This window comes from Bolinopsis microptera, chromosome 9, assembly GCF_026151205.1.
Source record: "Bolinopsis microptera isolate Bmic1 chromosome 9, MBARI_Bmic_1.0, whole genome shotgun sequence".
Classification (NCBI taxonomy): domain Eukaryota; kingdom Metazoa; phylum Ctenophora; class Tentaculata; order Lobata; family Bolinopsidae; genus Bolinopsis; species Bolinopsis microptera.
The window spans coordinates 14643475-14658366 of NC_087080.1; the positions used below are offsets into that span (position 1 = coordinate 14643475).

At 36.7% G+C, this 14892-nt stretch overlaps 1 protein-coding gene across 2 annotated transcripts in view; it reads right to left on the bottom strand.

The window, feature by feature from the left end:
• The window catches only part of LOC134821136 (zonadhesin-like), a 36962-nt gene extending 22902 nt beyond the window's left edge, over positions 1–14060 (bottom strand). The window contains exons 1-29 of one of the 2 annotated variants that reach the window (XM_063831801.1): positions 13923–14060; positions 13591–13755; positions 13282–13423; positions 13002–13135; positions 12737–12868; positions 12309–12432; positions 11979–12073; positions 11616–11772; positions 11042–11264; positions 10107–10355; positions 9792–9897; positions 9473–9619; positions 9005–9336; positions 8381–8476; positions 8024–8194; positions 7636–7761; positions 7290–7418; positions 6957–7107; positions 6732–6826; positions 6528–6624; positions 6277–6401; positions 5926–6139; positions 5651–5752; positions 5286–5471; positions 4868–5070; positions 4549–4653; positions 4205–4448; positions 3866–4093; positions 2909–3301 (exon numbers count right to left, since the gene is read on the bottom strand). In XM_063831801.1, the coding sequence (XP_063687871.1) occupies positions 3099–3301; positions 3866–4093; positions 4205–4448; positions 4549–4653; positions 4868–5070; positions 5286–5471; positions 5651–5752; positions 5926–6139; positions 6277–6401; positions 6528–6624; positions 6732–6826; positions 6957–7107; positions 7290–7418; positions 7636–7761; positions 8024–8194; positions 8381–8476; positions 9005–9336; positions 9473–9619; positions 9792–9897; positions 10107–10355; positions 11042–11264; positions 11616–11772; positions 11979–12073; positions 12309–12432; positions 12737–12868; positions 13002–13135; positions 13282–13423; positions 13591–13755; positions 13923–13992 (4551 nt within the window). In that variant the 5' untranslated portion in view covers positions 13993–14060 and the 3' untranslated portion in view covers positions 2909–3098. Of the gene's footprint in view, positions 1–2908; positions 3302–3865; positions 4094–4204; positions 4449–4548; positions 4654–4867; positions 5071–5285; positions 5472–5650; positions 5753–5925; positions 6140–6276; positions 6402–6527; positions 6625–6731; positions 6827–6956; positions 7108–7289; positions 7419–7635; positions 7762–8023; positions 8195–8380; positions 8477–9004; positions 9337–9472; positions 9620–9791; positions 9898–10106; positions 10356–11041; positions 11265–11615; positions 11773–11978; positions 12074–12308; positions 12433–12736; positions 12869–13001; positions 13136–13281; positions 13424–13590; positions 13756–13922 lie in introns of those variants that run through there. The other variant, XM_063831800.1, reaches the window with a different exon arrangement.
• Positions 14061–14892: the final 832 nt, after the last annotated feature.

Below are 14892 nucleotides of genomic sequence, written 5' to 3' on the forward strand. Positions count from 1 at the left end.
AGTTGGTTAGTTTAATTAGTACTAAACACACGGGGATCTAAAATGCCTCAAACAATCGAGAATCAAATAACCTAAATAAAATACACAAGGTAATTGGAAATGGACTACACAAAAAAATTAAAGCTTCAAAAATGAAATAAAAACTAAGAACCTTATCTTTCAACTTTGCATCTATTTAAACCCAATATATATAAGCAATTAGTTCTATACTTCTCAATATACCTAAATTCCTCCCTATTTAATCCCCTGGGGTTACATTCTTTCAAAATGGCAAATTTATTTACATACTATGCAATGTTTTATGTTTTTATAAATGAGTAGGATTTGTGCATGGGACGATTTATTTCACCAATGCAGCGCCGCGCATCGGATGATGATTAATCACTCTACACTCGACTGTCACGTGACTTTTTAAACACGTTCTCTTGGTTGCCCTGAATGACTATTCGAAATCATAGCCCTCTAATCTGATGCCAACCTTAACCCTAACCCAATCCCTAACAAAAGCATATGCTGAAACCCTAACCCTAACGAGAAATTCGAACAACTTCCTTATACGGTCATATCACGTGATCAAGACAGTTTTTCGCAAATATCTCGGCAGGTGAGCATTTTAACCCTATGTCATGGGGGGTGATTCGGAATCAGCGGCCGAAACTACATCGATTCAAGCTGGTTTCAACTGTCGGGGGCCCTTTTAGAATAATCTCGAAGATCGACTGTAGAGTGATTTAGCACGCTCGCCGCGCATCAACATTTAATAAATCCAGAAAATTGCGGAACATAACTTTGCGAAGGAGGAATTTCACTGTAATTAATAATAATTAACACATGGCTAGCGTCACGCGCAGCATAATATACGCTTCCTATACACTAACTGTCACCAAGATGTAATCAGATCGAACGCAGAAATTAGATCGATTAACCGGTTTGATCTAGGAATTAGATCGAACGCTGGCGCGAGATACATATACCATATATGATATACAAATACATTGAAAGCCGCGCCGCGCGTTCGATCTAATTCCTAGATCGAACCGGTTCGATCTAATTTCTGCGTTCGATCTAATTTGTAATTACATCTTGGACCTTGATGACAGTAATTATAGAGTTATAGGGGAGTGGTTTATATTGCGAAGGAGCAGACTTTTGTCGACAACGTAGATCCATTGGGCCACCTCATATATCCAAACCCGATTACTTATTTCCTACGATCTTTTTGACTTCGGCAAGAGTAGGGGAAAAATGATTACGTAATATGTGAACGACCCCTAATAGTAATATTGGTATTTATTCCGATATTTTTGGGATTTGTCCTGATTGTTTCTACAGTGGGGTGACATATGTTTTCGTCACTTCTGAATGCGCGCATTTTAGCGCGCGAGTTTGCGTGCACGTCACGTGATATTGTTAGCAGTGAGTGTAATCACGAGTCTGGAGAATTTGTCTAGTACAAGGCCCAGACCCTTTGGCGTATCTGTAGTAAATTTTGTGGCGATGTAATATCTATGACATTAACGGGTGATACTCGTAAAATATCTGTTCCATATATTGGACCGTCGACGAGTCCAACTCGGCGCGCGTCCTGGTAGGTTCAAGGTTAATTGTAAACCTACAACTATGAGTATGACACCACTAAAAATTAAAACATGTGCTCCTTCATATATAAATAGTATCATTATCGTGATCAAACCCCTTATTTATGAGCCTGCCAGTCTCTTCTGAAGCACGAATGAACTTAATTTTTACTATCCGAGAAAAGTTCAGAATTTTCTCTAAACACCCATTTTTTAATTTTGTAAATCGGTGGTCCGGAAGCGGAGTTATGGTTCAATGAAAATTGTTAGTTTAACGCTGTTTGTATTATCATTACCATAGGTGACGAAAACATATGTCACCCCACTGTACACATAAAGTCCTTAATAATATTGTGTTTGTCAATATTAAAGTTATGCATCTAAATGGCACTTGTAATAATAATAGTATGTGTCATTATGCATCAATTTGTAAGCGTATCAATTACTTCAACCGTTTGAATTGGCCATATTTATTTGGCCCTAAAACGCTTTACCTATTTTTAGAGTTTTTCAAAGAACAATTAAAACTAAAAGATCGGTATTTGTTGGTATTTTGCTAGGAAGCTCCCAGAGAATTTCTCATGAGTGCAATTAACGGGTGATACTCGTAAAATATTTGTTCCATATATTATACGTCCTATACCATGACCAGGACGCGCGCCGAGTTGGACTCGTCGACGGTCCTGGAACAAATATTTTACGGGTGATACTCCATACTCGTAAAATATTTGTTCAACTCGGCGCGCGTCCTGATAGGTTGTAAATCTACAAGAGTGCAAACGATCCACAGGCACAATGGCCATGTTTATATACGACTTATCAATCAAATGTTGCCCTAAAACGCTTATTTTTTCAGTTATTCAAGGAACAAACCATAACATTGGGTTTTCGGCCCAACAATTTGTTGGGATTTGTTGGTTTTTGCTAGGAAGCTTCTTATAGAGGTTTACACAAGTCACTAACCAGGCATCACCGAATTAAGTTTGGCATGGGAAGCTTTCAAAGTAAAACTTGGTCGTGACGTTTGTAGTGAGCTATATCCGTTTAATATTCCCACGGATAGGTTCCTTTGGCGGTCATGGATTAATATTCTCACAAATTCAAACTCTAGCACACTGAGCAGTTTGGGTAACAATTTAGGTAACAAATATTTGGTTTTATCGTTTTCATAAGCGGAAATTAATCATTGAAAAGACTTCTAATGCTGAGCATTGTGATTGAGTGACATCATAATTTTGAATAGAATTGTTCCTCAATCATGAGTCCAATAGTACAGTTTATAGTTATTTTATTTTTAAATGTTGTTGATAAAAAGAGAAACATCGTATTTAAAAAATGCAAAAATATCTAAATATTTTGAAATTAAATTAAATGTGATCAACATCTAACATTAACAATAACAATATGTTATAATATTAATAAGTCTATATTTAGATGATAATTATAATAAGTTTGTTTACTTTTAAATGTTTTCTCTTTATAGTCTACATTTTTTTCTCTCAGTCCTTTTATCTCCAAACTTTAATCCTTGTTCTTTTTTGGTTTCTTTACTTTTGCGGGTTTAACCTTCTTCTTCTTCTTAACCAGAGATATTTTACCTTCGGCCAATTTCTTTCCATCAGCGCTCACTCCAATGCAAGCGATCACTGTTGGTTTCCTCTTTGTGCTGACTTTGTCTAGAGAATAGGTTGCCTCTTCGTTGCTGCTGGCAAACTTAGGTTTATCTGAAAATAAATGTTATTTAATTATTATACCTTACCGGACTTTATTCGAAACGGACATTAATTAGACGCTGAAGGTTCTGGCGTTCTTTTAAATGCCGTTCAAATAAAGTCCAAGTCCCTTGAAATTTCCCCTAAAAGTATTCCACTACGAAATTATTGTCCAGGATATGAATACTTTTTAATTTCGGTTAATTTCAATTTATATTATCGGACTAAATAATTATATCAACATTTTGACTGCTTCTCTGCTGCTGAAATTGGAAAAAACTCCCAAAAATATGCAAAAATTTCGGATTTTAATGGTCTTAATAATGCCTTCGAGCGTTTTTTTAAATGCCCGCGCCGTTCAGAATTATGTTCGATCACCGTCACGCAATGTCTTGTAATGTTGTAATTGTATCAGTGATAGTGATACAACGTTGTGACCCCAATTGTCGTTTCACCAAGTGTATCTTATTCTTATTGATGAAATTGATAGTAAGTCCTGTCATTTTTAATGAGATAGCAAACCTAATATTTGAGTGGCGAAACGAAAATACTATGTTTTTGTTTCTTTTAACTTACCGCTGATAAGATCCCCTTGCTTTCCATTCTTTGTCCAATAAAACTTCACATCAGCATTCGCATCAAAAGCAGGATCCTTTATTTTACATACTAGGTTCGCCTTTTTCCTTTTGGGTGTAACTTCGTATTCTCCAAAGGAGACCTTTTCAGGACCAGCCTCGACCGTTTTAACACTGATGATCTCCTCTCGTGATTTGAAGCTGGCTCTAGCTGTGCATTTGTATTGACCTGGAGATTTATATCACAATGTTAGTGATTTTAGATAATATGGCACAAGCACTGTATTCATTTGACAAACAAACTTTGATAATATTACGGTCAATTTTCCATTTCTCTTACCATCATTTCCCTCTGTTATTTTATTAATAGTGTACTGGAATTCATTGGCTCCCTTGATTTTCTCCCAGTTTTCCCCATCATCGTTGCTAAAGAACCACTGGACCTTAGCCTTCTGTACTGCAGCAGTACAAGATATAGTGAGGTTTGACAGTTTCTCGATGTCCTCATAAGATTCCTGTTCAGTTGACAACCAGTCTTCCACACATTTTGGACAACATTCACCATCCTCATATACTGGCAGTTCCTGGGTGAGATTGTATTTTTTAGACTCATACGAAAAACTGGTTTTTATTGAAAGATTTTAATTGACGTAAATTTGGAATCTTAGTATCACTCATTTTTACCTCAGCGGGACATGCTTTACATTTCATTTTCTCGCAAGCAACAACTCCACCATCCCTACAGACGCAATCTTTGCAGATGTCTTCATCTTCCCAGTTTGAGCCAATCTAAAAATACAGTTAAAGTTAAACCTTAAAGACAAAAACGATTTCTTAGTAACTGGAGAGGAAAATGGCGTTAACAATAGAAATCTCAACCGAAATCTGAGAATATGTCCATAAACCGATATTGACTGAAGGGATAGTTTTCTATCCAGTAGCAAGTAGTGACTTTAATAAAATAGGTGACGAGTGACGACAAACAATCAATATCACTCCTTACCTCCTTAACTTCACCGTCATGTTCACACTGACACTCACTCTCCTCCACACACTCATCTCCAACCAGGAACATTCCCTTAGGACAGAAGCAGCCCTCGTTACACTGTCCCTCTTGTTTACCGCAGTCCGGGTTTTTGTCACCGCATGTTGCGGGACAGAAAGAACCACATGAGTCGTATGAGAACCCTTCAGGACATGTTAGAGCTGAGGAAGTAAGGATGAGTTGGAGCTGCGCTACAATATGAAGGTCAAGAGTCAGGACTCAGGAAGCCTTTTGAGAAAGTTATTTGCGCCAAAGCTCTTTATATTTCAATAGAGTAGATTTATTATTTGGTGTCACTGTCAGTTCAAATAAGCTGAACGAAGGCACATGCCCTAGTCGCCATTGTTCACCCCATTGCTATGGTTGATATACTTACTACAGTATGGAGCCTTGTCTCTCCAAGCACCAAGAGTGGCAACTCCCTTCTCCTGGCACTCCTTGACGTACTCCTTAACCGCGTGGCACGCACACGAGGCGTCATAACAAGAGCATGTGTCATATTTACAGTTGTACAAAGCAGTCTCCACGTCTACTACTTCGTGGCAGTCAGAGAATGGTGCCGCTGTTGGGGAAGTGGTGTTGTGATGGTGTTTTTAGGGTGTTGTTGATTTGCTGGAAACTTACATGCGACAATACATTTATTTACAATTGGTATATTATGATAATTTAATGATCAACAAAATACTCCTTCTTGCGGAGAAACTTCCTATAAACTGATATAGTGTATTTCTCTCTCCTTACCCATGAGGATATCGCAGGCCTCGTCAGCAATAGGCTTGGCAGCAGGGAAGAAGGTATCGTCACAGGGGTGCGGTGGCTGGGGTTCCTCCTCACAAACGTCACCTTAAAGAGGATGTGTCTTTTTAGCTTTTCGAAGGTTTTCAATATTTACAAGGTTTACAAGACCTATCTGCGATTTTAATTACTGCCACTTTGTAGTAGATATTTGTATTTCTGCACTGTTCTAAGTTGTAATGTCCCTCTAAATCTGCTGCAGTTTGCAGTCTAATAATCACCATCTATCTTCCAAGACCAGCCGAACTCGTTAACATCATTTTCCTCTCCCGCACTGCTAATCTGATCGTTCTCAGCGTTATCGTCCCAGGATCCACATAGCCCGGTAGTACCTTGGTAGTACATGCCGTGGATGGTGGAGGAAACTGTGCTGTTACCGTCCCAGATCAGATCTAGAGCTTCTAGTCCGTCGTTGAGTTTCAGTTTTAGGATAATCTGGAAAAGTTAAGTTTTAGGATAATTTGTGGAGGGGTAGTCCAGTGAATAGTGCGAAAATTTGAACAGCCATCAAAACATCATATTTCATCATTTATTCGTACTTCTATACTTTTAGTACTTGACAAAAAACTTACACTTTCGCCGGCTTTTGTGATAGTCATTTCCTCATCGCTGCCAGGCCATATTTTAGCATAAGGAGGAGTCTTCTTTATGCCGTTCACTTTTAGTTCTCCTTCCGGTCCGAGATACACTTTAACCTCTGAAAGATGAAATTGCGCTAAAAACATTATTCTGAGCAAGGGGTTCACAGGTGTATTGTTGTGTGGCGTCAAAGTTGTAGTTCCTTATATATTTAGCTGGAATTATGATTCGAGGCAAAACTTACTATTGATGATAATTTCCACGGCATCATTCCAAGCTACATTCTTGTTGTCACCCCTGTGTTTATTTGTTCCAATGACCTCAAAGTCTTCGGTTTTTATCTGAAATAGAAGCATTCTAGGACGAGTTGATGCCAGTTGTGCTTCCCTAGATATTTCACTTTCTTAGGAATTAAAAATTAAAAATTTCGTTGCTTGATATCACTTACGACAGTGAATCTGCAGTTTCCTCCCTGGAAGTCGTGTCTGTGTCCATCAAAACTCTTGTAATGGGGATCTCCCGTTACCAGACAAGTTGCTGACTCTGCAGGGAGTTGCGTGGTCAGGATATTGGGAACTATTAACAGAAATTATGTTTCTTCAATCTTCATCATTATAATACTATTGCAATTTTGAATGAGGTTTATGTCATCGGTATGATGCGAGGTGCCCACCTTTAGCGCACAGTTCCTGACAGTTCTCATCAGTGTACATCTCCTCGCCCTCCTCACACGTGACTCCTTGTTCCTTACACTCACACTCTATCTGTCCTTCCGCGTTACACGTGCACAATTCAAACTCTCCTTCATCCCACGACTCAAACTCCTGCAAAGTTAATGTATGTTTTGAATTTAGGTCTATCTTTTGCAAATCCGTCCTTCCAAAAAGCAATTCCACAATTAATTTGGTTGATTGATTTTGCAGCGCCAGAGGGAATCAGTAAACGTTGTAATACTGTGATAACTGATTATGTATTTAATTGTTTGTTTAATTTTTACTTAACCAACCTCATAATCGCCCTCATCAGTGTGACAGATAGCGATAACCTTGAGTTCTATATCAACACAATCCGTAACCTCCTCTTTAGTTACACACGCTTTGTATTTTCCCTCTTCCTCATCATCTGCATCACATACCTGTCGTGGTTTTGTAATTATTTTCACTCGGTCAGGATTATCTGGATTTTATCATTTGCTGGATAAATAATATGTAATGGATTGGAATATTTTATTTAAAACCTGACAGCAAAGGATGTAAAGATGTAATTATGCATCTAACTGCTTATTAAAAAGCAAAAATAGTCGTGTTTTAAAACAAAAGTAACCAAATTGTACGAGTCAATTTTTTCATTACCTTGAGAGTTTTTCCACCATCTTGTAGTGTAAACTTTCCACCCTCGAAGTCTACAGGTTTATCAACAGGTCCCATAAACCACTTGAAGTCTTCAGCTTCAAACTCATCATCACTCACTATTCTAACCTGAAACAAATCAAGTGCTTACTATCGTATCACTTCATTTTTTTGTTTCAAGTGAAGAAAGTTTATTTGCTAAACTTGATTCTCTGGTTACATCATCACAGCTGACGACGATTAACACATGTTTATTGAAAGCTTCTACAAGTTAAACTATCGTATCACTTATATGTTTCTAACCCAACTCCATTCAGTTACATCATAGATATGTTCTCTTAAATAATAAATTATCCTTGTTGGATCCTCACAATCATCCTCCTCCACTCACCGACATAGTCTGACATTCTCCCCTTATAACGACCCTAGGAGACTCTCCGTCAATATCAATGTAGTCTGCTGCAGGTATTGGAATAACCGCCATGTCGAATTTACATTCTCCTACCACACCGTTAAACACTATCTCTGTTTTGTAGTCGTTATCGTCGTGTTTGTACACTGGCTATGGGGTTGATGGGTTTAGTTGTAGACTATTATTGTAATTATGCTGTGTATTGTGTGATTATGTGAATTAATTTCGTGTTCACCTTGAGGATGGTATTTGTATTCATTAAAGCCTCATTTAAGCTTTGTATATGATAGTTTCAAGCCAGTCCATAGAATATGAGAATATTTAACTTAGTCTTACGTTAATGGTGAGGGTAAGTCTATCTTCGCTGAGTTTGAAGTTGTCAGGTAGACCCTCTGGGTCCAGTACGTCTCCGTTACTCAGCTTCCATGTGATCTGTAGTTAAAAAGAATAAAATATTTATTCTGGAATATTCTATAATAATTCTATTCACATTCGCCTGAAAAACCTAAAAGATATGTCTGCTGAGTGCTTATTTGTTTTTTACAGCTTAATAAGATCAATATGGCTTGTATTTCACGGCTGAGAGGTCAAATGTTCGCTACGACGGTGATCTCTTTGTTTACGCCTCATCGAAAATAATATCCTACGAACAGTCTAATTAATAAAGCTGTTAAACTTGTTGACAATACGATCAGAACACCTGGACATCATCAGGAACTGTGCCTCTACACAGTGAACCAACTGTGTACTGCACATTACACACATTAATTTTATTGTATGTCACCTTCTCATCTCCAACATTTTGGAGAACGATAACATGCTTTGAGATAATCAGATATCAATTAAGGGGTACGTTAATTTAAAAAACCGCAACAATAAACAAACTAAAGAACCCATTTTGATTTTTAACTACTGCATTATTAAATAGTTAAAAACTATTTAATTTAAGGTAACACTCACATCATCAGGCGAAACAAGTACACTTTCATGTAGCACACACTGCATAGTGGCAGGTCCTCCGTTCTCCTTCAACTCTATCTTCTCTGTGTTCTCCTCAGTCCAATCAGCCAGACAAACCGGACAACACTGTCCAGTCTTACTGACTGGCACCTGGCCAGTAGGACAGGCCGTACAAGCCACCGGGTCACAGTCCACAATACCACCGTCCCCGCACAAGCAGGTCTCACATTTGTTTGTGTCATTCCACGAGGCTCCGTTTTCGATGAACTTACCTTCGTGCATGCACTTGCAGTCTGATGCCTCTATGCATTTTCCATCTTGTAGCACAGTACCTGAGAAGATAGATTAAGATAGTGGGATTCACAGAAACTAACCGTTTTTATGCTGCGCGAAATCAATGTTTTAGAAGAACATGAGTCATGATTAGAAACACAAAAGTGACCGATGATGAATATTGATGATGCTAACCTTGAGGACAATAACATCCCTCAACGCAGCTATCCTGGCAATCAACAGGGAAAGGATCGGAACAGGTCGCGAAACATCCTTTACCACAACTATCATATACCATAGAATCAGGGCACTCTAGCGGACAGAAACTACTCGATCTCCAGCCTGGAGGGGTTATAACGTTTTAGTAAAAATGTGGCCGATATCAACTACCATTGTACTGATCACGTGACATTTGTCTGGGGTTATTTTAAATTTGGTAATTTTCAATTTTGTTTATACTGCTCCTCTTTATTAGCTAGCTGGTAAAAAATCAAAATTCAGTAATCCGTCTTACCTACTACAGGGTTTCCCGAATCAGAACATTTCTTAGCATAAACAGCAGCGTTCGCACACACATTATCATCATTGGAAGGGTCTATGCAGGCATCAAACAGACAGTTCTGAGGGAAGATATAATGTTATTTGGACACTGTGATTCGCTACCAAACGTTTCAGGATTATTCTTCTCTTTGAATACTCGCGAGACCTGTGAAGCGCCGATTTGAGCGCGATGTTACAAATAATTGCGAGCGTATGAAATTCCTCCTCAAAAAGTGCATTCATGAACACAGAACTTGTTAAAAATCCTACAGAAATGTTTTGTACTTGCCTTAAACGACTGAGTTACGTCCACAGGACAGCTCTTAAAAGGCTCCTGCTTGTATCTAGAACAATACTGTTCAGCCCAGTTCCTCTCCGCTCGTGATACCTGATTACATGGATCCACTGGTTCGGGTGGGTTTGGACAACCATCGTTGTTGGCGACTCTGTATAAATTCCCATTACCGTTGTCATTGTACATGTTTCCGTCCCAGATTCCGCACAGGCCTTCAGTTCTTTCATAGTACGTTCCGTGGATCTAGGAAAAAGTTGTTTAATGCTTAGTGTTGTTTCTTCATTTTATGTAGGGTTTTATAAACCAGAAAAAAAAGATCAACATAACCATAGATTAATTATTTAATTATTTAATTATTTAATTATTTAATTATTTAATTATTTAATTATTTAATTATTTAATTATTTAATTATTTAATTATTTAATTATTTAATTATTTAATTATTTAATTATTTAATTATTTAATTATTTAATTATTTAATTATTTAATTATTTAATTATTTAATTATTTAATTATTTAATTATTTAATTATTTAATTATTTAATTATTTAATTATTTAATTATTTAATTATTTAATTATTTAATTATTTAATTATTTAATTATTTAATTATTTAATTATTTAATTATTTAATTATTTAATTATTTAATTATTTAATTATTTAATTATTTAATTATTTAATTATTTAATTATTTAATTATTTAATTATTTAATTATTTAATTATTTAATTATTTAATTATTTAATTATTTAATTATTTAATTATTTAATTATTTAATTATTTAATTATTTAATTATTTAATTATTTAATTATTTAATTATTTGATTATTTAATTATTTAATTATTTAATTATTTAATTATTTAATTATTTAATTATTTAATTATTTAATCATTTAATTATTTGATTATTTGATTAATTAAGTAATTACCCATAGATAGATGGCATTACGAGGTTTACATGTAACAGTCAACATCTTCTGGTTTTTAATGTAGATAGAACACTCCTGGCCGTGAACGCAGTCAACGTAATCTTGAGAATTGTAATATTTCTTAAAAGGAGTTGCGACGTTTTGTTTGGCACCGCCTGCTGGCGTGTAGTTTATTACACCTTTCATCTCGAACTGATCACCGTCGAACACGACGATGCAGTATCTGAAAAAGAAGAGTATGTGATTATTTTTACTGCAGTATGCGATTATTTTTACTGCAGCATGTGATTATTAATTTCTGGAGACTGTAGTGTGTAAGACTCCCACAGTTAGATATGCACTTTTGTTCTTCTATATTTTAAGATCAGTATTGTAGCGATAACATTAGTTTTTAAAACTAATTACAATTATTCAGCGTACTACTGTTTAAAAGGAGACACGGGTGGAAATAGTGAACAAATATATTTGTCCTGCATCTTAGAAACTGATTTAGAGATATGAATAACGAAAGATACTTCGACCGGCACTGCATGATGGGCTTTAGCAGGCAGTATATATAAAGGAAACCACTTACTCGGTTATGGCGACTGAACTGTATGCAACATTCTTTTGCCTGACCTCGAAGTCGAGCGTCTTCAGCATAGTGTATGTGCATCTACCCTGGTAATCAAAAGATCTGCCATCCCATGATCTGTAATGAGGATCTCCGGCTCCGTAGCATTTTCCTGACGCTGAGAGAGAGGGTTACTGTCAGGGCCACGTGGATCAGGGATAGTTTTAGCTTTCTAATCAGTTGTACATTGGTCAGATATTATACTTATAGACCGGGATTAAAACGTTGGAATTCCAGTTGTGCTGATCACGTGACACACAACCCTTGTAAGGTTACAAATATAGCACTTTCGAGGAAGAAGTAAAAGCTGTTATTTTGACTCACGAGGAACACATCTGGCACAACAGTCATGTCCGACAGCGGGGATCATGCCATTCGAACAAGAAACACCTTGTTCATCTGCAGACCTACATCCACACCTATAGGATGACACGTGTTATATCACGTGTGTTAGATGGTTCACAGTACGTGTCATATCACCACGTGTGTTAGATGGTATTGTATTCGTAATTCGTAGTTGTGAATTCGATCGTATATAATTAAAGTCTTCAGCTTAGGTTCGAATGATTCAATGTTCATCGCCACTTTCTGTCGGATTTGCAGTGTGTAAATTATGGTTAACTTTAAGATTCTGGTGATTTTTGAGCAACTTACCTTATCTGACCGAAAAGCTGACAAGTACAAGCCTCACATGCACTCATTCCCAAGTCTCTGTACGATTCAAGAGGCTTGGTGATCATAGTCTTGCCTGACTCCGACCTCGATACACATTTTATCTCTGTAATAATTTGTCAATTGTTTCTAGTCACCAATTTACTGCAAATATCATTTCATCTATTCAAACTTCAGATATTATTGAAGTATTAATAACACCAACATTTTGAAACTAATATTTATAAACTAATATAATATGTGTTTTTTGTTACAATCTCAGAATTGACAACATTAACGAACCTCAATTTAGAAACCATTGAAATAAATACACTTAATTTTAACCACACCATGTAGGATTTTAAAAACAAAAGGATTGGTTACGAAAAAAAAACCAAAAAAAGCAACAACAAAAAAAAACATTAACGAACCTTGGCAGACTTGAAGGTTTTTGGTCTCCATTTTAGCTTTCATGTTGTTCCTCATTGCAGTGGCGACCTTGTTTGATGGAGGGAAGAAGGGAGTAAAGTCTGACTCTTTTGCTCCATTCACATATACCGCACCTTGTGTAGTGAAATGTGTTTAAAGTTTACAATTTTCAAGCTAAATGCGGAGCGTAGTTTGACAATTATTTGTTGATTCAATTCAGAAAGGTTTCTAATGTCTGTATTTTGTCTGTATTTTGGCAAAACAAACCTTCTCCATTTTCGATTTTCACGGCCAGATTGAATTCTTTCAGAACTTTCATGGTACATGATCCAAAGTCTCTTCCAAACAGGAGTCCATTCTCGACGTATCCCAATTCCCAGCAGTGGTCCTTTGCATGGGGTCTGAGCAGTGACAATTAGAATAACTCGCATTAATAACTCTCGTATTTGTCGCACATGAGTTGCTTTGGTAATAAATAAGCAAACTCATAAAGATTGTAAACGAACAAAATGTTAAACTTGTGAGGCCACAATTTATTTCAAAATACCTGACATAAGCGATGTCATAGTTTTTGGAGTCCATCATGTTGAACGCAATACCCAAGAAACCATAGCTGGTCGAGTATTTTCCGAGATCGGTCATTTTTAGGTCAGCTGATACTGCATAGTTTTTTGCCTTACCGAAACTACCTGTGGGAATAATAATATACAAATGTTTTCGAAAATTGTAATAGATTTTATTATATTTTGCTAGTTGAAGAAGATACATTTGGACCATATCATACTCCATATCTTGATATCAAAAATATTAGTCACTTCAACTGTAACCCTTTTCATAAAAAAGCGACTAAACTAACCTTGTTTTGTCTGGCCATATGTAGGCCCAGAGACACAGAAATCCATACTCTCGACCTCCTGGAGGGTAGTCTGGACAATAGTCCCATCATCCTCCTCGGTTCTAGTCAGACATCCCTCAGTCGAGACAGACTGGAAGTTCGTGAAGCAAGAGTATGAGTCCCCGCCTGTAAAGGGGCTGTTAGTTTTCATGCTGGGCCGCACTCCTACTGACCAAACACCCTTCAAATAGAAGGGATGAAAAGTTCTCTCGAAAAGTCACAAAATAGCCTTCTCCGGGGCGAATAGGGCGGTATCTGTTGTGGAGAGTAAAATGTATGGTTTAAAAACTTACTTATTCCAGGTATAACCGCCTGAACCACATCCACAGCCGTTGCCACCAAAAACAGTATTCCCAACAACATTCCAACTTTCCTTCTTTAAATCAGCATATCTAAAATACAGACGTAAGAAAACGTATTTTTGACGCCCAAATCAAAACTCGGTTTCAAGAATAAGGTCGAAATGCGATTCTACACTGATTCTGAAACAAAATAGGGATGTTGGCTCTTAGTTTTTATTGCTAAAAGCTATAACGTTGATACACAAAGTTTATATGGGTGTACCTGTACCATATTACCACCGTAAAATATCGCTAACATATTTGAAAGAGGACCACTGAGACAAACGGCAAGGAGAAATCCACAGTATTTTGAAATTAAGTTTAACAAATTACGTATCATTGTCTAATATAAAAGGACCACGATTATATAACAACACGATAAACGAAATTAGTAAAATAAAAAACGTTTCCTTTACTGGGCTGCGCTCAGCCTGTCATTCCGCCTAATCTCTATATGAACATGATAGCCTGAGGTCCCCAGGTAACGTTTCCTTTACTGGATAAGTTTATTAAAAATAAATTAAATTAATAAAATTCGTTTAAGAACAATATTTGTCCTCTACAACCTGTAAACGAAATATGAACAAAATATAACAGCTGTAAGAATTCGAGTTGAGCTCAAACGTTAAGGAGCACAAGACAAAGGTTGCTCCCTGATCTAACTTGAACTGTTAATTGTATTGTAAAATCTCCCCCGATGATGTTCCAACTAAACTGACCCATTTCCAAGTTGGTCCGGAAACAATCCCATGCTTCACAACCCGAACAATAAACGGAACAAACAATGCTGATACACTGTGTATTAACAATAACAGTTCACACTCTCATCATGTCTGTACAAGCGTGAATTGTACATCAAATAGTTTTCCAGCTTCACAATTTGTAAGAAAGACTGAAATTTAAAGTACGATAGCGAAGGCTT